Raw genomic sequence first — 23231 nt, 5'->3', positions numbered from 1 at the left:
AAGCATGCGCCCGCACACACAAACTACACACACACTAATGTGTTGAGGTGGGCTGTGCAGTCTAGAGGGCATTCCAGACAACACATGTTCATGTGTAATTAAGGAAGACAAGACCGTAGGGTTCCAGGGGTAGCAGTGTCCAGGGGACAGTCTCAGCGTGGGGTCCCTCTACCTGGGAGAGCTCTGAACTTCAGCCCCCGCTGAGCTGTGGCTCCAGGCTGCAGCGGAGGCCGAGTACGTACTCTCTGCAATGTGCGACCACAGCACTACAGTCTGACTCTCTCTCACCAGCTGTCTGTTCGCTCTCTGTCTCTCTCTCTCTCGCTGTCTCTCTCTCTCTCTCTCTCCCTCTGTCTCTGTCTCTCTCTCTGTCTCTCTCTGTCTCTCTCTGTCTCTCTCTCTCTCTCTCTCTGTCTCTCTCTCTCTCTCTCTCTCTCTCTGTCTCTCTCTCTCTCTCTGTCTCTCTCTCTCTCCCTCTGTCTCTGTCTCTCTCTCTGTCTCTCTCTGTCTCTCTCTCTCTCTCTCTCTCTCTCTGTCTCTCTCTCTCTCTGTCTCTCTTTGTCTCTCTCTCTCTCTCTCTGTCTCTCTCTCTGTCTGTCTCTATCTCTCTCTCTGTCTCTCTCTCTCTCTCTCTCTCTCTCTCTGTCTCTCTCTCTCTCTGTCTCTCTTTGTCTCTCTCTCTCTCTCTCTCTGTCTCTCTCTCTCTCTCTCTCTATCTCTCTCTCTGTCTCTCTCTCTCTCTCTCTCTCTCTCTCTCTCTCTCTCTCTCTCTCTCTCTCTCTCTCTCTCTCTCTGTCTCTCTGTCTCTCTCTCACTCTCGGGTAATGGGTAAGTTGCCATAGCGACTGCTTTCTTTGAGAACATGAGGCGTTTTGGTGTAAAGAAAGAAAGCAATAAGAGTTGTTGCGGTAGATATCGCTCCTGTTCTCTTTGGAAACGTTGTGGTTATGGAGTGAGAGTGATAGCTGTGTCGCGGCGATGCAGAGAACAAACACACAGAGGGAAGAGGTCAACGGGAAGATTGGCTCAGTATGCACCGTGGAGCTGTTTATCATTTTATTACATTTTGATTCATGTAGCCAAAACGAAACACTGAAATAGCATTTCTTATCATATAATAAATCACTGATAAAAAATAAATGCCAACAACTTTTACATTCTAATTTTCCAAAAAAAAAGATAATCTCTTTGAGAACAAACAAAAATCCTAAAAGTGTCTACTCTGTCTGACTCTGGGAGTTACAAATGATAAGAAAACATTAGCAAGCGTCACACAAACACTTCACAGTTACGGTACAACTGCCTTAACTAATGTTAGCTAAAGGTAAATACCTTTAGCTAACATTAGGTAAGGCAGTTATAAGCATTAACTTACAATGAACTAACCGTTAGTTCATATTTTACTAACGGACTAGTAATCATTTTAGACAGACGAGAGCAGGGTCCCACCCCGCAGGCCCCAAATAACCAACCAACACCTTCGGGTGCCTTTTGAAGAGAGGCCGTGATGTGATTTCACACGGTGCCCACATTTACGTCATTCTCCAACTGAGGATATAAGTCTGGCTTTTGGAAGCATGAGCATGAGCGGACAACCTGGACTGGCGGGGCCAGTCTAGCTTAAGCCAGACTCAAACGTCTGGTTTAACCTAAGCCAAGCCTTAGAGTCTGGTTTAGGTTAAGGTTAACCGTGACACTAACCCTATGTATATAATATATCATTTTTCACAATATGAACGCCTTACTTCAGTCATAATGAAAAAAAGCCTCGTTATGAAGTGGAACATATCCAATTGCATATTTAAAGTCGAAAGTTTATTTGCAATAGCACAAATGCTATATTTTGTCATAATATGAACCACCTTATTTAAAAAAAAAAAACATTTTGAATTTTAAAAGAGGTTGTCCACTGCATTTGCATTTTCAAACCATGCCTGCTTAAGGGGGACAATATCATATTCAACATATTCATGCAAATAAGTGGGCGGGACAAAATCCACTCATTGGATAACTGAACATTTTAGTGTCACTCTTCACATCAGATCCTAGTCCCTGTGGATTTGTGCGTTGTCACTTAGAAAGTGTGGTACTAACTAGTTGGGAGCGTTGGTGTAACCTGCTGTTGCTCTACGACATCGGCTGTCTCTTGGCAACCCAGGAGCCAGAAGGAGCCAGAGCTATTCTAACGTTTCTGCAAACCACCGATACGTTGAGCACAGTCCCCACCCCAACAAAAATCTCTTTCTGGACTCAGTTCAAAACTTGTGTGAATGAGTTGTTGTTATTTTTGTATGAACATCTAGCCAACCCCCGAAAAATATTAATTCTTGGGCTCTGTGATAAGGAACAACCATGCATGCAATGTAAGCAGAGTTCACGTTGGTTAAGAATTTGGGGCTGATGCCCGATGAGCATAGCGCACCCGTTGCCATAACAACGTTATGCGTGGCAGCTCAGCTGGCGTAAATGTTTTTGTTTGTGGCGTAAAATAGGTTCCGCTGGCTATGGAATATATTGCGAGGTGCGTCAGCCAGAACAGCGCCTCCCCGACGGCACCACGGCAATGACACCCTCATGTGTGAGAGGTTATTATTCATGCTCTGTGTGTTTTGACTATTTCTTTTGAATGCAACGATCCTGGCAAGCTGCCTATTTATAGGAATAAGGAATAGAGAACCGGATTAATGTTGTAGAGGAATGTATTTAATGTTATTAGTTATTAGTCATTTTTTAATAATAAAATGACTTGTGAATAAGATAGAAACGTCTGGTCTCTTTTTTATTAAGACATCCTGAAATGCTTTAAACGTACGGAGCCGAACAACTATCTAATAGGTTTTCATGGCAAAAAAAAAAAAAAAAATGTAAAGAAATAACTGCAATGTCACCTCCGGTGACACAAGCAGGTTGTGAGACAAGAGATAGAAACTGCAATTAGACCCTTAACCTGGGGATCGCTCTGTGAAAATCTTGAGTCTCTCAGCGAAAAGTTTGGAACACTAACCCTAAGCCTAACTCATAACCGTGGACCTGGGGTCCGAAAGGGCCACGGTTCAGTGTTGAGATCCCAGTCAAACCCTAGAATAAGGTTGTCAAATCTCAGGGCGGTAGGACCTTCCCATCTCCAAACCGGCATTTTACACCTCGTTCTGATCAAGGTTTCTTTTTGCTCGGTCAAAAACCAGCCTGTTCAGGCGAACCTTTTTCTGCAAGAGCTAGAAATCCAAATCTCAGATATGTTGTTCCTGGGACCAAGGGGAACGAATGGATTTTGGCATCTCTCGCTATCTCGAAAGGGCGGGAAGAAGGCCGTGACCTCCAGCTGTAGTTCACCCAGATGACCTTGAAAAGCTTGGGGTTCAAAGAGAACCCGCACCACAGCCCCAATTTGATAAAAAATTGATGTGCATTTTGATCATCAATTATTATGAAATTGAGGTCTGACTGCATATTGGATCTGCAGGGTTGAGCTCTGGGAAGGATTTCCGCTCAAAATCTTCCAAGTAAACTGCTTGGTGAGGGCGACGAGGCGGAGCGTTGGCTGAGACTGGGGTATGACTGTGACAAGGACTATGAATAAGTGAATGATTGGGACTTAGGGCTAAGGGTTTGACTGCATTTCCTTTGGACGTTTAATATGAATAATATACATTAATAAATTGTGTCACATAAACATGCCTCGTTAAATCAATAAACTTGGTGTTTTGCTTCCAAGAATAGGTTATCACCTGTGTCACTAGCAAATCTGTCCCTGCAAACAATCTCTCTGAGTGACGCAACTTGCACTCTGACGAGTCACGTTGATTACTCAGGTCATTCATTGATTCTTTTTTATTTTATTGATTCTTTTCCGGTTTATTTTTACAAGGGCAGAGCACCATTATTATTTATTGCCCCAGAGTCAGCCAGCAGCTAATCTTTATCTGTTGTCCCTGAGCAGGTAAAACAAGAACAACAAATGAACTACATAAAACATTGAATGCATAAAATTCCATCAGTGTGAAATAAATAAAATCTGGTTGATAAGAACAGTAATTCCAAGGTCAACATTAGTGTGGCGATGTTTGTGCAGACTTTATCAAAGGCTTCAGGCTGGTTTTAAATAATGCAACGTTTCCTGAGCGTCTAATGTTTGAGTATTAGGGTTACACTGACCCACTACTTTAACCGAGAAGGCAGATTGGCCAAAGGATGTGTTTCTGAGCGGTGGTCCCAGTTCACCGCTAGTAGACATTGTCTTCCTCCGGGCTCCACGCTGGGATAGGCCTGCCGTCCCGCTAGAGGACTAAATAATTCTTGGTATGCATCAGAGTAAAAAATAAGGTTTAGAAATGTAGGAAATAATATTGTTGCAGGATATTGCAGTGATAATAATTTACATTTACATTAAGGGCATTTAGAAGATGCTTTTATCAAAAGAGACTTAGAATAAATACGCTCAGAAAAAAGTGAAACAATATATTGCCTTCGATTTAGTAAAGATATTCATATAAACAAGTGCTAAGAATTTAATTTTTTTAGGCTGACCCATTCCCCGTATACAACACAGATCGCTAGGATAAGACGCTACACAATGTTAAGTTCTATTTGTAAGTACCAAGATGTACAACATACAATTGGCCTTTTAAACTTGACTGTTTAAACAGTCAAGTTTGGTAAATGGCAGAAGTACCCAATTAAGGTGATACATCCTCCTCTTTGTGTAAATGACACACATAATGAAAGAACGTGACCTGTGCTTACATTATGTACATTCATTATCCATAACACAGCATCCCGTTCCTATCACAGGAAACAAGAATCATAATTTTGGGGATTGTTCAAATTATTGTGTTCGCATATTCAAGTATTAAATACAGGATATATGCGTGCATGTTAAAGAAAATTAAATAATTGCCAAAGGTCATAAACAAGCACATATGGATATACTATATACGATAACTGGGGGGTGGGAGGATTCAGAACAAGATTTTAGCTCATTGCTCCACATGTTTGAAATAGGTGTTGTTTAATAACACCTCATTCTGGTCTCACGAAACAGCCAAAGAGGATCAAAAGCGCAGCGAGCAGTTCATTCAAAACCATATGTTGACAAACACGTATCTAGAAACGTTCATATCCAATGTATTTCTGGTTTAGAAACGTTGAGAGTCAACATATCGGTGGTTTGAAGAAACGTTAGAATAGCTCAGTCTCCTTCTGGCTCCTGGGTTGCCAGGGGACAGCCCATGTCGTAGAGCAACAGCAGGTTACACCAACGCTCCTAACTAGTTAGTACCACACTTTCCAAGTGACAATGCACAATCCACAGGGACTAGGATGTGAAGAGTGACACTGATGTTCAGCCTTGCACCGAAATGCTCATGTCACCTTCCGTTGCAAGCTGTCAGACAATAATGATCTCAGGGTATATGGTTTAACATGATAATCTGAAAGTTTGAGACTTTATATGACCCTCTCTCCCTCTCTCTCTCTCTCTCTCTCTCTCTCTCTCTCTCTCTCTCTCTCTCTCTCTCTCTTTCTCTCCCTCTCTCTCTCTCTCCCTCTCTCCCTCTGTCTCTCTTTGTCTCTCTGTCTCTGTCTTTCTCTTCCTCCCTCTATCTCTATTTCTCTCTCTCTCTCTCTCTCTCTCTCTCTCTCTCTCTCTCTCCCTCTCTCCCTCTATCTCAATTTGTCTCTTTGTCTCTCTCTCTCTTCTCAGGTGGCTAATCAGGTAGTCCAGGCTCTCCTCACACAGAAGGTGAGTCCTTGTCTAGCGCTAAGTGTTGTTAGCTTGTTGGCTCTTGAAACCCCTCCAATAGTCATAACAACCTTCCTATGTCTGAGCCTCAGAAACATTAGGAACCAAAAGCCCAAAGTCTGAATTGGAAATGGCATTTGTAGTGGAGCCACAAACGCTTTCTTGGGGGACTTTGTTGTTCGGTGAATGAATGTGAAACGCTGTGTGATGAGCTGCTGTCTGCTAAACAATAGTCAATCATTTTGAGAATGAAAGAGGACAGGAAGATCATTCATTTCCATTGCAAAGCTCAGTTTTCAGTCGAAAAGGTAATTATTTTCTGCCCACTGACTCGCTCGTTTTCTGTATTTGCATCTATTCTATTTGGTAATTCTAGGATTTAAAGGAGGAGTGTGTGAAGCTGCGAACTCGCGTGTTCGACCTGGAGCAGCAAAACCGCATTCTCAGCGTTCTGTTCCAGCAGCGAGTCAAGATGTCCACCAACACTAACCCCCAGGTAGGCCTAGTCTTAACGGATCAACAAGTTCGACTGATAGACACTGCCCCGCAGTCTGGCCTGGAGGTTTGATTTAATTCCACATGAGCTGTGTTCTGATTTGTTTCCATTAAAGCTTAAAGAATGGGTTGTTGTCAGCTTCTGACCGATTTTCGGGTTGAAAATGTATTGGCTTGTCGTAAGATAATTCGTTCTCATTTATCAAGCATACCATCTCTTCCCATCTTCCATTTTGATTTAAATCGGATTAGAAATGCATGAGGAATCAAATTGGGCAACAATTTAAAGTAATTCAATGAGTAAGTTAGCTAGTGGTTTTGTTGGTGCCTAAATCTGAACTAAGTGATCTTACAAGGACGAAAGCAGATGCACTTCAAATGACTGCGCATCTGCCTCCAGGCTCTAAGTGCCCTTTTGGTTTAATATGTCCTCCTGTGTGTGTGTGTGTGTGTGTGTGTGTGTGTGTGTGTGTGTGTGTGTGTGTGTGTGTGTGTGTGTGTGTGTGTGTGTGTTGAGGTAGTCCAGTAAGTTAAAGGGTATACATTTCAAATTTCCTATTCCACACTGAAATTCCACACTGGCAATTTCATCTGTTTATTGGACGTTATGTGGTCATGTTTTTGTGATTATGTGATGTTCTTATGATCATGTTTTACTTTACATTATTCCATTCTTTTTCAATTGCCACGGTGGTAAAAGGCAGCGAGACAGCTCTGGGGGACGGTGACATGGCCGTAACATCCTTCCTCTGGCCTTCTGGCTGCCCTCTGGTTGGCCGTTTCATTTCAGTTGTGGTTTGCTGTCTCGTATACATGCTGGTTTATATGCTGGTTTATGTGTGCCGGCTGGCGGGCCCTTTATGATAGCGTTCTTCAGGAACTGAACACATTGACCAGAGAGCTCTGACCCCCCCCCCCCCCCCCCCCCCCTTGGGCCAGCCTGGGTCCACCCAGGACCTCTTGGGCCAGAACCCAAGAGTGTCTGCCTCTCTGGTCCCTGTGTTCAGGTCCTGCAGACGATGGGAAGAACTGAATACTTATCACATGTAACAGATGCTAAATGCATATTAGGGCCAGAAGAGATGGAATTAATTTGTTTAAATGGAGACTGTATTAATCAGTCATGTCTACTGAGCTCATTAATCTGGTAAAACACCTTGAGCTGTGTTTTTGTAGACCGCAGGCTGTAAATACATGTGTTCTCGTGCGTTTGGTGGACAACATTGATCGTTAATTCCACAAAACAACCTTTTGGGTACTTGTGGGGGCTTGTCTAGGTGAAGCACACTGTGATATTGGAGTCATATCCTAATCAGGAGAACACCTCGAATTCACACGCTCTACGTTACGAGCTAGCTGGCTCAGGAGGTAGAGTTGACTGGTATCAAGAAGGTTGCTAGTTCAATATCTGGCTCCTCCTAGCTGAGTGTTTTCATGTCCGTGAGTGAGACGCCTCACCCTCACTCTTCGGGCGAGCTGGCTGTCGCCCTGCATGGCTGAGTCCACCGTCGGTGTGTGGGTGTAGGAATGAATGTAACCACTTTAATTGGCCACTGTTTAGAAAATTGCTATATAAATGCAGTCCATTTACCTACAAGTGGGGCTGTTACTCATGTAAAGTATCACAGTCTTTGTATCTAATATACCTGTTAGGACAGTGATTTCTCCTTCTGGGGGATAGGAATATTGTGGGTGTGTTTGGTAGGTTGGGCCATGGAAGGAAATAAAATTAGAAGTTGCTAATGGATGAATGAGTGTGTGGATTTATTGTTTGATGAACGCAATATATATACATGAATGGGCAGTTGGATACGCCATGATGGATGGATGGATGAAGGAAGGAAGGTTGGGTGATGGGTGATGGATGATGGATGACGAAATGATTGATGGCCATGGATGATGTTTTCTGGACGATGGAAGGTTGTGGGACTGATTTATTATGGATGGATGGATGTAACATTGATGAATTGAGGATTGATTGATGATGAAAGGATTAATGATGAAATCGTGGCTGGATAAATAATTGTAAGTTTTGATGGATGGATGGATTGATTGTGAGTAGGTAGAAGAGCTGATCATAAATTTGCTAGCAATTTTCATTTCCTTCCAACATCAAACATGCTAAAGACCTTCAGTGCTATCAAAAATAGTTATCAGGATGCAAGAGATGCATTTTTGAAGCCATTTTTTTATCGGTTCACTAGAATCATTAATGTCATTTTAGCATTTTACCTCCTGTCAAATGTAGCGTTTCATCATTCAGGAGGCCCATTTTTTCCATTGTGAAGTAATGTATTTGGTCTTTTAGGAAAATAAATCATTCGAAATAATTCTAAACAGTTTCTCCTCCTCCACACAAGCGGAACGATAAAGTAATGCAGTAATAAAAGAGTCCCAAGCCAACTCTGTTAGATATGCTCTCACTCCTCCACTTCTCCACCGATGGGCTCCTGTGGAAAGAGTTAGCCTTCAAATATATAGAGCATGGATTAGCAGGGCTTCTCCTAGCAAAGTGGAGTTTAAACACAGGGAAATTATCTTAATAGCTCTATAGAATATGTCCACAGCCAAAGGACTATCAATATGAGCTATAAGATAATTCTTATTGTTATTTATTTGATTGAATTTCTTGCCGTGACAAGTGCTGAAGGAAGTTGACATCAAATAACGCCAAGCATCGTGTGTAGTTTATTGATGACGTGAGGGTGAGATTGAGCCTTCAATGGGCTGTGAGCTCTCAGTGGGGAGCGATAGCCTGGAGCCACCAGCAGGGAGCTTCTCTTTATGATTACCTCTGGCACTAACCCTAATATATTGTTATGTAATATGAATACCAACACACAAAATGCACGCACGCACGCACGCACACACACACACACACAAACGCACGCACGCACGCACGCGCACACACACACACCCACACACACACGCACGCACACACGCACGCACGCACGCACGCACGCACGCACGCACGCACACACACACAAACACATACAGGAAAAAAAAGCATATCATTGGAAATATGGTGCATGCATCCCACTATGCTAGCTGTGTGTACAATTATTGCATACTCAACATTATAGCCACTATACATACTATAATAAACTTTATAAATTGTTGTCCCGTGTATTCATACAGAGACGACTAGAGAACCTTAGCTAAACCCCCTGACTCCATGAAAAAGAGAAAGAAAGTCTTACTTAGCTAGCCCAGGTCACATTCAGTTTGGGATCGGGGGACTGGTCTGAGTCAGAGGGAGAGTGCACGTGGATGAGAGTGCACGTGGATGAGAGGGAGAGTGCACGTGGAGTAGAGGCATTGGGCACGGTGAGTAGAGGCATTGGGCGGTGAGTAGGGGCATTGGGCGGTGAGTAGGGGCATTGGGCGGTGAGTGGAAGCATTGGGCGGTGAGTAGAGGCATTGGGCGGTGAGTAGAGGCATTGGGCGGTGAGTAGGGGCATTGGGCGGTGAGTAGAGGCATTGGGCGGTGAGTAGGGGCATTGGGCGGTGAGTAGAGGCATTGGGCGGTGAGTAGAGGCATTGGGCGGTGAGTAGGGGCATTGGGCGGTGAGTAGGGGCATTGGGCGGTGAGTAGAGGCATTGGGCGGTGAGTAGGGGCATTGGGCGGTGAGTAGGGGCATTGGGCGGTGAGTAGGGGCATTGGGCGGTGAGTAGAGGCATTGGGCGGTGAGTAGAGGCATTGGGCGGTGAGTAGGGGCATTGGGCGGTGAGTAGAGGCATTGGGCGGTGAGTAGGGGCATTGGGCGGTGAGTAGGGGCATTGGGCACGGTGAGTAGACCACTAGTGTTACATTAAAGATCTGTTCACCTCTCGTCTGCAACAGAACAGTATACAGCGGACGAGGCCCACTTCTTTGTTGGGCAAAAATAAAAGACGATATCATCTTTGTTTTAAATTGTATGACTTTGGACTCGTGACACATTTATAAGATCAAAAAAAACTTCAAAAAGTCAGACGACGACTTCGGATACGTCCAGAGTTCGGAGACCTTAGTCTGAGGTCCCCCCACCGCTCACCTACACACAGAGAGGGAGAGAGAGAGAGAGAGAGCGAGAGGGAGAGAGAGAGAGAGGGAGAGAGAGAGAGAGAGAGAGAGAGAGGGAGAGAGAGAGAGAGGGAGGGAGAGAGAGATAGGAGAGAGAGAGAGAGAGAGAGGGAGAGAGAGAGAGAGATAGGAGAGAGGGAGGGAGAGAGGAAGAGAGATAGGAGAGAGGGAGAGGGAGAGAGAGAGAGAGGAGATGGGGAGAGAGTGAGGGAAGGAGAGGGAGGGAGGGAGAGAGAGAGAGAGATAGGAGAGAGGGAGGGAGAGAGGAAGAGAGATAGGAGAGAGGGAGAGAGAGAGAGAGAGAGGAGAGAGGGGGAGAGAGAGAGGGAAGGAGAGAGAGAGAGAGGAGAGAGGGGGAGAGAGTGAGGGAAGGAGAGAGAGCGAGAGAGAGAGGGAGAGAATGAGAGACAGAGAGAGAGGAGAGAGGGGGAGAGAGAGAGGGAGAGAGAGAGAGAGAGGGAGAGAGAGAGAGGGGGAGAGAGAGAGGGAAGGAGAGAGAGAGGGAGAGAGAGAGAGGGGCTGGAGGCCAAAGGCCAACGAGGGCTGCTCCTGGTGTTGTGGCGTGGTGCGGAGGCCACCTACGCTCCGCCCCCCACCTCGTTATCCTCCTCACTAACGATGAGAGGAAGAGACGTGGGCGGAGGATGGCGGGGGGGGTAACAGTCGGCAGAGGAGACGGCTCTCCGGTTGTTTATCAATTTGCTCGACAGCAAGGGAGGCAGTGTGGTGTGAATTATTGAAAGGGGCTTTTGTTTTTCAGTCTTTGAGGGGAGCACGCTCCTCTGAAGGCGCGCCCCACAGCCCAGCGGCCGGCCGGGGAGGCCAGGGCGGCGTTGTGAACAGATGCAGGTGTCGATCGGCCCCTAATTTGCGCAGTGATTCATGGTTCTCCTGGAATAGAGGAGAACAGACGGACGCTGTCTGAAACCCATCATTCACGCGGTTGTCCTTGTTGTACGTACTGAAGTATGCACAAACTTGAGGAAGTTCCACAGAAGTGAACTTCAGTTCCCAGCATGCAGGTTTGACTGAGGGATCCAGCTCCATCAATCAGTATACTCTTGAAATCAACAACGACATAAACATTGTGTCTAATGGACCTCCGTCAAGACGCTGAGTCACCTTCTCGGCGAGTCAAACAAGTTCATTTTTCTTTTGGGGTGAATCCTCTGATGATCTTGTTTTGTTGTTGTTTTATTAAAGAAATCCATAAGCAGCACGAGTTGAACCCCAAAGGCACCTCCTGCCTGCTACTGGGACGCACCACCTCTTCCTGAACTGGTGCCTTGCAGACAGACAGAGTGTCTGTCTGTCTGTGTCTCTGAAGGCCCGACGACAGCATAGCGCTAGAAATGGATTCATATTGTTTCAGCGGTTTTACTACTTTTAGCTCTGGCCATTATTTAAATATCCCAAGTGTGTAACGGAGGAAGGAAACTACAACTGTCTTTCCAACAACCCGCGGGAGCCAGAGCCGGACGCGGATGATAACAGGGGATACCAACAACAGCAACAACAACAACAACAACAACGTCAGCCCTGTACAGCGCACAACCGCTTCTGAACAGAGACAACACACAAAGCCCCAGAGTGGGTTTAAGAGAGAGAGAGAGAGAGAGAGAGAGAGAGAGAGAGAGAGAGAGAGAGAGAGAGAGAGAGAGAGAGAGAGGGGGAGGGAGGGAGGGAGAGAGAGAGGAAGAGGGAGGGAGGGAGAGGGAGAGAGAGAAAGAGAGACAGAAAAGAGGACCAGGTCCAGGTAGAGAGAGTAAGACAAGGATGTTTAGAAGGAAGGAAAATGTGGCGTACGAGGGAGAAAGAGGCAGAGAGAGAGAGAGAGAGAGAGAGTAAGGGGAGGAAACAGACAGAGGGAAGGAGGGAAAAGGACAAGGCGGCCTCGGGTGTGTGCAGTAATGAGCCGTGCGGAGACAGGGAGGATGAGGAGGGAGGGAGGAAGGGTGGAGTGCTCACCAGGAGGCAGCGAGGAGAGGTGAGGACAGCCCAGACAGCTATTGTTTCAGAGAGCTAACACTCTCTAAATATATCCCCTCGCCCCGAGCACAGCTCTGATTAGCCTGAGTGGAGGACAGCAGTGTCTCATCCTTACCGTAATGACAGAGTCAGGGTGAACACAGGTCCGTGTGCCCAGCCAGGCCCCAGATACCTGCTCCTGGTTCGGACTAGAGTCAGTCCCACCCGGCCCCAGATACCTGCTCCTGGTTCAGACCGGGTCAGTGCTCATTGTCAATGTGTATGGGTGGTCATCTGCTTGCTGGCTGGGGCTGCGGTACTGGTTATCACAACTTTTACTGCAAAGCCGTATGCAGTATGCTGTAGTCCAGACCTCCCGAATCCTCCCTGATGCATAATGCTTCACCAGCAGAACGGTTGTTGAGATGAGGGTGAAAGCAGGAAAGTCTTGGCTTGAGGACAGGCGGTTTCACAGCATCCACAGCCTGCCTGTACAATTCCTTTAACAGAAATGTCCTAAGCCCTGTAGGCAGTTGATTTGGAATCAAGTGTTTCAGAAACTAAATTGTTACGTTATAATCACCAGTGAGGTTTATAAGAAATCAGAAAACATGAGACTCCCAAATACTTTTTCTAATACTGAGGAATTCCCTCAGCAGGGGAGTCACTTAAACCAATGATGTCATAACCGTGGGACATGATATAATTTCCAAGAGACACGCAGGCTCAAACGCATGCACTTTCTAAACACCAGACTTTCCAAACACCATTGGACATGTCGGCCTGTTGACCCTCCATCCCACTAGGGTACATCTAATCTGGAGGACCCTCCCCTCACCCAATTAGCAGCCAATGGTCCGCTTGTGTTCAGAGCGAGGGCTCCGCTCTCAGGACCGAGTGCCTCTGAAGGGGACTTCTCTGGCAGCTGGGGGAGCTGTGAGGACACGTCCATGTGCCCCCCCCATGGGTCCTGCGTCTGGACCGTGGCCCTTAGTGTCCAACGTTCATCTATTCCCTCTCGGGTCATGAGGCAGACCCCCAGCGCTCTTCATGCCCAGGACTTTTCATCCTGGGTTTAGTCAATTTCATGGAGACGGAGGTTTTTAAATAGGCAGCGGCTATTTGAAATAATGACGGTTTTATGAGTTTGAGTTTATGTGTTGGTTGGTTATGATTCTGTATGTTGTGAATCTGTAAATGTTGTTTGGTTTCATCTAAACAGATTAGCGGTTCTTAAGTTAATGGGGATTTCACTAGATATACTTTCTGCGTATGGCCATCATGTTTCAGCATGTCCAAGGATGGCTGATTTAATTAGATAGTGGCAGCACTAACTCTCACTCTGGAGTTTGAGCTGGTTGCCTGGCAACTGGAGGCTACCGGTTCTATCCCTCAGTCCCCGCACAGGCAGCAAGTGTCCAGGTATCCTTGAGCAAAGGCACTTCAGGCTCACCTGATTCTAATGAGCTGGAAGCTGGCCCGTGTGTGAGTGTCGTGCACTTGGTGAATAAAAGCTATGGATGCTGCATAGTATAGGTCCCAAAGAGGAGGGCGAACACTTGATCAATACAGTTTGTTTAAATATAACTATACATATATATATATGTGTTAACACTTTACAATAAGGGTACATGTATTGAACATTAATTAACAATGGTCAATGCATTAATAAGCAACTAACAATTAACTTAAAACAATTTTTGCTAATTGTTTAGTAATCATAAATGACCAAATAACCATGATTATATAGCATTAGTATAGTGATTATGGTTAAAGTAAGGGTAGGTGTGAGTGGGTTAGGGTTAACCCTTTCCCTAACCCTAATAAATAATTTATAAATTAATACCTTAGATAACTAAACACCATTTACTTAGTTAACAAGAACACCATGATGAAAGTATTACTATACTATTAGTTAACTGTTAATTAACTATTAGTTAGTTAACTTTTATGACTGCATAAAACAAATGTTAATTAATGATTAATTAATGTAGCCTTATTGTAAACTGTAAGCATATATTATCTATAAATATATATATATATATATTATTGTTAAGCTATTCAATTTTAATTCATTAAAAATAATGTTAATCACAACCACATTTTAATGTATGTGGATCCAAAGGAGCTCATTATGAATTATGTGTTTTTTGTTGTTGATATGGATAGTCTTATTTTATGAATTTAGCATTCATGGTTTGAGTGATTGATTGATTGATTGATTGATGATTGGTTGATTTCAGGGATAGACGACAATCAAGTTAGCATGCTCTGAAATGTTGTTCTTATGAATCCAAAGTCAAGGCTTCTGTCAGTATCATTAAAGATTAAGGTTTGTATCCCAGTCTTAGGGAACTAGAATATTGATGTGACAATTGCGACCTCACTTTGAAAGTTATTTAAAGTTTCAGGGAAAGTACAAAAATATCTAAATATGTCTATAATAACTGGCAAGATACTAAAGAGACGGAAACTCCCATGAACTTGTCTCTTCAACAGTTTTCATAACGGCAGGCTTTGTTCAGCTATATCGGTCATGTCAAATCTCCCAGATTCTGCTTTACTTCACAGACTGTAATTACTTTCAAGAATAATCCTCACCATGGCTACAAAAAAAAACACGTCCTCCCACAGTTATTGTGCAATAAAGCAAAGAATGCATAATCACATAATAGGTGACTATGAATGAATGGGCCGACGCAGTCAAGTCCCACGATCCCTGATGCAATTATTTCCCATTCACATTAATTATTCCTAACAGATGACACTAATGACTTTGAGAGGAAGCTGGAGATGCTGTCCCTGCGAAGGATCAATGCTGCTTTAAATGAGGTCATAACAGGCCGCGCAGCTCGGCGTCCACTGGAGTCAGAACAGATACTTGTGTTCAGCTACTGCAGCAGAAAAGGGGCTGGTAGCCATGGCACCTATCAGTAAACCCTCCCGACACGCTCCCCCCCCGCCACAACAACAACCACCTCCCTCTCAACGTCTCTCAAGGGACTGTTATTCCATTTAATAGTACAACTGTGAACTGCTTATCAAATATAACAAAACTTGGCTATTGTATGACTTCTTGACTCCCTTCAACTACTTCAATAGCTACTGTGTGTTCATTATCTTGCTTGTTTTTTTGGCTCCAGCTTTGATTCATCCTGGATGTCAGTGAGATTACAAAGGTTGGAATTTTATATTTGATAAGATGTGGACATGCTTTAAACTTTCATTGAGCGGAAGAAAATTGGCACATTTTTGTTTAAAATTTTCTGTGGGGGTGAGGCTATAAGAAGCTAAGAAGAAGCTTTTCAAGCGATATTCAACCTATTTATTATATTTTATTTACTGTGTGCTGTGTTAAAAAGACATACCATGAATACACCTAAAGACAGCAAGAAGCCATCAGCTAGATTGATGGCCCACATTCCCAGAAGGACAGGTAGAGGAATCTCTTGAGCCAGGCGGCGTGTATCAAGTCGCTGTGACATACCTCCTAGCTCGGAGAAAAATGAAGCAGCCATATTAAAACCTGAGGCCATATGACTAGTGGAGCAGAAAATACCATTCCCTCCACCAATTAGCTGCTGGATAGATAGAGACAGCAATGTATCCAGCATACTGATTCATTGTAGATCTGGGACAAATACAAATGAAGAGCCATCGGACGCCCTCGTGCTGAAGTACAGTGCAAGGGCTGAGAGACGCTGGTGAATACCAGCTGGTTCATAATGTGGCTCCGTAGAAGCACCAGAGGAGGGCTACTGGCAAGGAAGGGGTAGGCATTATTAGAAAGGCTGTTGATATACAGCTTTCAATAAACAGTTACTTGGCGTTTGTTGTCATTCATTATTTAAACCAGGTGGATCTACACACCAAAATTGTAGTCAGGTTAAGGTAAATTCAAACCATCTATCCTCTGGACATGGCAACATTAACAAGGACCATAAAACAAAACATTGTGTTTACATTCAGTAAAACATCCGTCCAACTTCCCAGTGATCTTATGTTCTTTTGTTCGCTTTGTTTAACAACCTCCCAGGAGGTCCAGAAGAACGGGAAGTCGGGCGCTGCTTCCGGGAGATGGCCAAGCCTTCTCAGCCTCACCTGCCCTCGCAGCAGCTGTAGTGGCAGTGAGCTTTCCCTCTCCAGCACCTGCAGCGAGTACTCCAGTGGATCCCACACCTGGGCAGAGGGCCGCGGCTCGTCCAGACAGGTAGGTCCTGGCCCCTCCCCGACAGTAGCAACATGTCACTGTCTTGTTGTCAAAGCAGTAGTTCGGTAACCGTTAAAAGTGGGCGATCCATCTTCCTTGTCGCTCAATGTCAAATATGTCGCCTGTTGCATGTTGTCCAATTTCATTAAAGTGATGGACAACAGAAAGCCGTAATTTGCTTCTAAACACGTCATTATTGATCGTTAAGGTGTGTATTAAGCTTCAGAACGTTATGATGCATGAAATATGTTACTATCTCAATAATCAATAATTATTTCCCTCCTGGCTACGTAGCCAGGCAGGTGACCAATGACCAGACACACACATGGCCAGGGCACTGACCACTAACCTTACACTAGCCTTATGGAGACACTTACATGGCCAGGGCAGTGACCAATAGGATACACTAGCATTATGGAGACTAGACCCCTACATTTTGAATAAGCTGAATTGGAGATGTTTAGAGGATTCTGTTGCCCATCATTTTAGGGTTATCACCTCTACGAGTCATGTGATGGTTTCTTAGCGATGGTAGACCATAAAGTCTTGTTTCTCTACTTCTTATAGTCCGCCACAAGCCGAGAGAAGAGGATGAGTGCCGGGTCAGTGTCGAGCCACCACTCTGCAGAGCCTGAGCCAGCTGAGCTGGGCTGGAAAGAGGGCCAGATCCTCAAGGGTCTTAAGAGGCTCCAAATGCGCAGTCCCAATAGACTGTCCCCACCTGCATCCGCACCGCATTACAAGGACTGCATGACCTCCAACGAGGGGATATACTGCCTCGGTGCCAGGTCTGGTGCACAGGTGCTGGATCCTAAACAGGCGGATGTAAAACCAGGGACACCTTTATTTAAAACGGTAGCAGCGGTTGCTACTCTGATTTCAGACTCTGATGAAGGTGATGAAGAATCCCCAAAGTCTGTCAAGGAATCTTGTGGTGAGTCCACAAAAGATTCTCATTGCCTGGAGGACACCGGTTCTGCTGCTTTGGGTGACACAGAAACGGATGGTCATTTACAAGAGGACCCAATGAAGCCTCAAGGAAATCCTGGCCAGTTCCTTTCACCGGTCCCTGATGAGTTCCTCTTGGAAGGTCCCACAGTCAAACCGGGTGTTAGCCCAACAGAGAGTCCGAATCACCTGGATGCTGATGAGGAGGAGCCATCAAGCCTGAAGAAACAAAATGACAGGAATAACAACCACGAAAAAACGACAGACCGCAAATCCAGACTGGATTATGTCAAAAAGCAACATGACAGGCTGGTCTCAAAGCAACATGAGAAGGGCACCACCGATATGACCTCCTCTATCCACAATGCCGCCAAACGAGCTCTGGACAGTGCAGATGAAGCCAGGCAGCGCAGCTCCTCAATGGACACCCCTCATGTCAGAGACCAGGCGAGTCAGGCTGGTGGGGACAGCCATGACCTTGCCATTTTGGAATCCTTGCCGAAGAAACTAAAACCGCAGGCCTGTGACTCAGCGCGTAAAGCATTCATTCTCCGGAGCAAGAGTGCAGACGGAGGATCAGACCAGACAAAGCAGTTGCATTCTCCTCTTCACCAGAAACTATTTCAAGCCCATAAGTCTAAAGCACAGCCAAACCCTCCTGGACAGAGTGCTGTTGGCCCTAGATCCAGCCTTGGCAAGCCCCCTGGTTCATGCAAAGGAGCGTTTACCAAAGTTGAGCGAGGTGATGGGGCTGCTGGGAGCAGCCCTTCAGGACTTCTTGAGAGTGTGGTGCCACCGTCTCCACTCTCTCCCCAAATGAACCATGGCAAGGGGTTCAAGTCAGCTGCAACCCTTGACTGCCCCCAGAGCCCAAACAAAGCACCTGCCCAAATGTCTAAGCTTATATCAAATAATGATTCTGGGCCAGAAGACACAGACTCCTCCAACATCCCGTGCACTTCACTGAAACACCAGGAGACCCAAGCTGAAGCTTCCCACTCTGAAGTTCGGTCTCCATCGCCACCACCTCCACCAGGTAGAAGCACATCGCTACTGGTTAGATCCAGCCTGGAACCTCCATCCAAAACCCCAAAATCTGGTGGTCAATCTCCGGCCACTACAACTGGGAAGGCAAAAGTCTGCAGTGCAAAGTCACCACAAGGATCCAACACACCAAATGTAACAAAATCTCCTAAACATTCCCATGTCAATGTTATGACTCCCCAGTCACCCAGGACACCATCCGCCGCCTCTGTCCCCGTTCAAGAATCGTGTGCTTCTGAGTGTGTTCAGCCGTCTATGACAATGAGTAGCCATGATGAAAATAGTGCTTCCTCTGCATTACTAGATCAAGGTGTCATACTAGGGGAACCTATCTTTTCCGAAGTAATGCCTCAGACCCCCTACAATATTCATGGGCATGGGTCTGCCACAAGTGCACATAATCTCAACTCAAGAGCTGCACTGATAACCCTTCCTGGAAATGCTAAATCGATAGAGGTCATTCCAGGACAAGGGAACAGTACATTTCTGGTATTGGGGAGACATAACAAACCTGCCCTTTCTGCAAAAAGATTCCAGTCCTTTGAGACATTTAGTCAGGAACCCCATACTTATCAGATAATACATGGGGTGCACGAGGTCGGCGCGAAAGAGAAAATCCACCGAAAGATTGAGACTCGCTGTAGCTCCTTGGACTCTGAGCCGGCCGTCCAGCCCGTGGCAGCAGACAGTGGCGTGATGTTAGACTGGGGGTTTGACGAGGAGGGCTGGCTTTTCAAACGCTCTGTGTCGGTATCAACCCGGCCTCCTCTCAAGCCTGTCATGGGTATGACCGGGGCGAAGGCTCGTAGCCAGAGCTTTGGGGCGCGGTACATGGACAGGCCGAACTCAAACAGGTCTGGTAAGATCCGCACTCAGATCAAAACCCAGTCGGGCAGCTCTCTGAACTCTCTGGGGGACGTCTTCTCCGGAAGTCTAAGCTGCTCCAGCAGCTACCATTGTCCCATGAACCGGTCGCTACTGAACAACTTCCTCATCGAGGAAGGACTGCCGGTACCTTCGCACCTGGCATCGTCCAGCGAGAGACTTCAGAGTCTGAAGCTTCAGCGCGAGCAGGCCCGGCGACTACAGATAGAGCAGCAGTTCTCCAGCGCCTTTGGGGAGCCCGTTTCAGAAGAGCCCGAGAGTCAAAACGCCATAACCACAATTGAGGAAAAGGTAATGCTCGGAATAGAGGAGAATCTACACAAATCTCAGGAACAGGAGAAGAATAACGATGCCAAACAAAAGTCTGGATCCAGCTTGGCAAACTGGTTTGGCTTCCGAAAGAGCAAACTTCCGGCTCCCAGTGGGAAGAAAATGGATGTGTCTAAAGTGAAGGAAGAGAAGAAGGAGCAGAAGATCACGTCTCTCCTGGGAGGGAAACAGACCAAGTCTGACAAAAAGAAAGAGAGGAGGAAAAGTGATGGAAAGGACTGGTAAGACATACAACAAATTAACCAAAGTCAATAATATATATTAATATTATATAGATCGTTGTTAATCAATATTAAATCAATGTTCATCAAATATATAACGTATTATAGAGTATGTACCTAAGCAAATATAAAAAATGCAGTCATAAAAACATAGCATTAAAGGATTAAGCCAAAATCATGAGATAAGTAAATAAGAAGAAAATAAGAAAATAAACAACTTATTCTGGCTGATCAAAATGCTTTCTTTTTCACTTTTCATGTTTTATTCATGTGGTACTCTGTTTGCCTTTGTTTGTTGAAGTCACAAAATGTTTCCTTCCACATTAACTGTGACGTACATTTCTGCTGAATACGATGAACACTAATGCACCCTTATCATTCAGAAGGACCTTTGTGCCCATTATTGTAGAGATGCTTGAGATCAATTGTGGAAGATTCAGAAAGTAAAAGTCCTGCCACATTTGTCTCCACGCATGGACCTCACCAGCTATCATTCCTCCGGGTTTTGCTTATTACCAAATCCACACGGCTGTCTATAAATCCTGGAGAGGGCTTGTACTTTCTGGACCTGGAATGTCCATTTCAACTTTAGGAAATGCATTATTGTTAAAAGTTTTCTAAAACTAACCACAATAAAAGCAAAGCACCACGTGGTATTGTTTCATTTCTTAGCTCTGGAGGTCTTTTGAATATTCTTTTCTTTCTATAAATCAGCTTGATGGAATGTTTTTTTTTGTAAATCTGACAGCTGTAACAATGGGCTGTTTTCAGTAATGGCCCTTTTGCATTAAGCCAGCACCCCTTCCTCCCTGTGCCATTACCTCATTCCCTTCATTCCTATTTCACCTGAAAACTCGACCATCACGCCATGCTCCAGCAGATCTCTTCATAGCCCTCCCTGCCAAAGCCCTGATTTACCGCCACCTATATCCCGACCCATTTCATCAAGTGCTCCAGGAGGCATCTATCACCCCTGTTAGCCCCTGAGAGGCGTGGGGGGCGGGGAGCCTGCTCCTATACAGGACCCCCCAACTCCACCCAAGCCAGGCTTTCTTCTCAGAGTAGAGAGGGTCATCGATCAGACAGATGCACTCCTGGGCATGTGGGAGCCAAGGCAGTGATTTTTAGATGACCTCGTCCTCCTCCTCTTGTGCTTTGGGGACCAAACTGTGCTCCTTAAAGCTCCGTAGGTAGGAGGGAGTCTCACGACGCGGTGCGGGCCTGCATCCCAACCACCTGCCCGGGAGCCGCCCTCGTCCCTGACATGCAGGGACACACTGACCCGGGCCCCACCGACCCCAAGGTACGACGTCCTCACCCCACCAGCACTGCAGCCGTAGGAGGGCTTGAATCGTGTGGTCTGAAGGTCCTAATCTTTACACCATGCAAACCCACCATCTCGCAAATGACCAAACCGAAAAGATAGCTGATGGCCGTCCTTCAACCTGTGGGTGACCACGGTTCCCTTATGACTGATTTGATAATGTTGATGCATGGCCAATTAGAACTGTTCACTGATATCGTTAGCGAAGGAAGGCCTTGCTGTTGTGGTGTTCACAGAGGGTGTGTTCGCTCATGCTTTACCTGCTCTGGGTTGGGTGTACCTGTGTGTTGCCTAGGTGTACGGTGGCTTCTAGCCGCCCGGTTAGGGAGTCATTAAGTGTGCCTCTTCGTACCGTAATGTTATTCAGGAGGAGGGCTATTCAACCCCATGATGTTAGACTCGTGACCTTGAGATAGCGGGCGTGTCTATGATGTAAAGCTGAGGTAATTGGGTAGAAACACAGAGATGCGGTGGATTGGATAAATGCGAACACAGGCAAAAGTCCCCCCCCTCCTCAAGTTCTGTTTCAGGCAGTTTCATCAGCACACTGTTACTACAAACATGCATTTCAATAAATGTAGTGCTAACACATCCATTATGCTTGGCTGCTTATGTCCATCAAGATGGGTTTAAGCCTCAGTCTCCCACTTACTGGAATATAAAGTTCTTCAGTAAATTATATTTACAAGACAAACTATGATGTTATCAGATGAAATATTTATAATAAAAGATAAAGGAAGACTGTTCAAGTGTTGCTGGCTTTCTCCAAAAATACTGAGATTAATATTTTTGCGCTTCTCAGGATTTAACCTGGAGCTTTACCAAATGAACTTATCATTAATAAATACTTAATTATGTGAATATCTTATGAGTTATATGATATGATTGTATCTCACTCAGGGTAATTTAGTTTAGATCAATCCTGTTTGGTATCTAGTTGTGTTTAACAGGTGGTGTTTTGAAGGAAGTGTTTAATGGGTAGTGTTTAGTGAGTGGTGGTTAGTGGGTGGTGTTTGGTGGTTGGTGTTTAGTGGGTGGTGTTTAGTGGGTGGTGTTTAGTGGGTGTTGTTTAGTGATGGGTGTTTTGAAGGTAGTGTTCAGTAGGTGGTGTTTAGTAGGTGGTGTTTGGTGGTTGGTGTTTAGTGGGTGGTGTTTAGTGGGAGGTGTTTTGAAGGTAGTGTTTAATGGGTGGTGTTTAGTCTGTGGTTTTTGAAGGTAGTGTTTAGCGAGTGGTGTTTAGTGGGTGGTGTTTAGTGAGTGGTGTTTAGTGGGTGGTGTTTAGTGGTTGGTGTATAGTGAGTGGTGTTTAGTGGGTGGTGTTTAGTGGGTGGTGTTTAGTGGTTGGTGTTTAGTGAGTGGTGTTTAGTGGGTGGTGTTTGGTGGGTGGTGTTTGGTGGTTGGTGTTTAGTGGGTGGTGTTTAGTGGGTGTTGTTTAGTGATGGGTGTTTTGAAGGTAGTGTTCAGTAGGTGGTGTTAGTGGGTGGTGTTTAATGAGTGCTGTTTAGTGAGTGGTGTTCAGTAGGTGGTGTTCAGTAGGTGGTGTTAGTGAGTGGTGTTTAGCGGGTGGTGTAAGTGAGTGGTATTTAGTGAATGGTGTTAGTGGGTGGTGTTTAGTGGGTGGTGTTCAGTGGGTGGTTTTTAGCGGGTGGCTTTTAGTGGGTTGTGTTTAGTGGGTGGTGTAAGTGGGTGGTGTTAGTGAGTGGTGTTTGGAGGGTGGTGTTTAGCGCAAGGTGTTTCGCCAGCAGACAGAGGCAGTGATTTTTTTCAGCTAATGAGCCTCTGTTTGGGTACTTAATCACATAGCGAGAGACTACTTTGAGAATACTGTGACACTTGGTTAATTCGTTTTTTGGTTTGCTTTTTCTGAACGAAGACCCAGGTGATGAACCAGAGAACAGACCGGGAGAACGGATTATCTGTCACAAGCCCCACCCAGGACGCAGTGATTGGTAGGAATTGTTTTTGCTTGCTTTGTTAACTGCTGTCATTGGTCGGGAATT

The 23231-nt window shown here is 45.4% G+C and overlaps 1 protein-coding gene across 2 annotated transcripts in view; it reads left to right on the top strand.

Annotated features, from left to right (window-relative positions):
* LOC307091449 (nck-associated protein 5-like) overlaps positions 1-23231 on the top strand; it is an 86043-nt gene that overhangs the window by 53615 nt on the left and 9197 nt on the right. For both annotated transcript variants that reach the window (XM_079758432.1, XM_079758433.1), the window contains 6 exons: positions 5702-5740; positions 6117-6236; positions 16306-16479; positions 17047-19907; positions 21090-21210; positions 23105-23180. In XM_079758432.1, coding sequence (XP_079614558.1) covers positions 5702-5740; positions 6117-6236; positions 16306-16479; positions 17047-19907; positions 21090-21210; positions 23105-23180 — 3391 coding nt within the window. The remainder of the gene's footprint in view (positions 1-5701; positions 5741-6116; positions 6237-16305; positions 16480-17046; positions 19908-21089; positions 21211-23104; positions 23181-23231) is intronic.

This window comes from Pollachius pollachius, assembly GCF_949987615.1.
Source record: "Pollachius pollachius genome assembly, chromosome: 20".
In the NCBI taxonomy this organism is placed as follows: domain Eukaryota; kingdom Metazoa; phylum Chordata; class Actinopteri; order Gadiformes; family Gadidae; genus Pollachius; species Pollachius pollachius.
The sequence above is the reverse complement of the archived record's forward strand: the minus strand, read 5'-3'. Positions and strand labels throughout refer to the sequence as shown.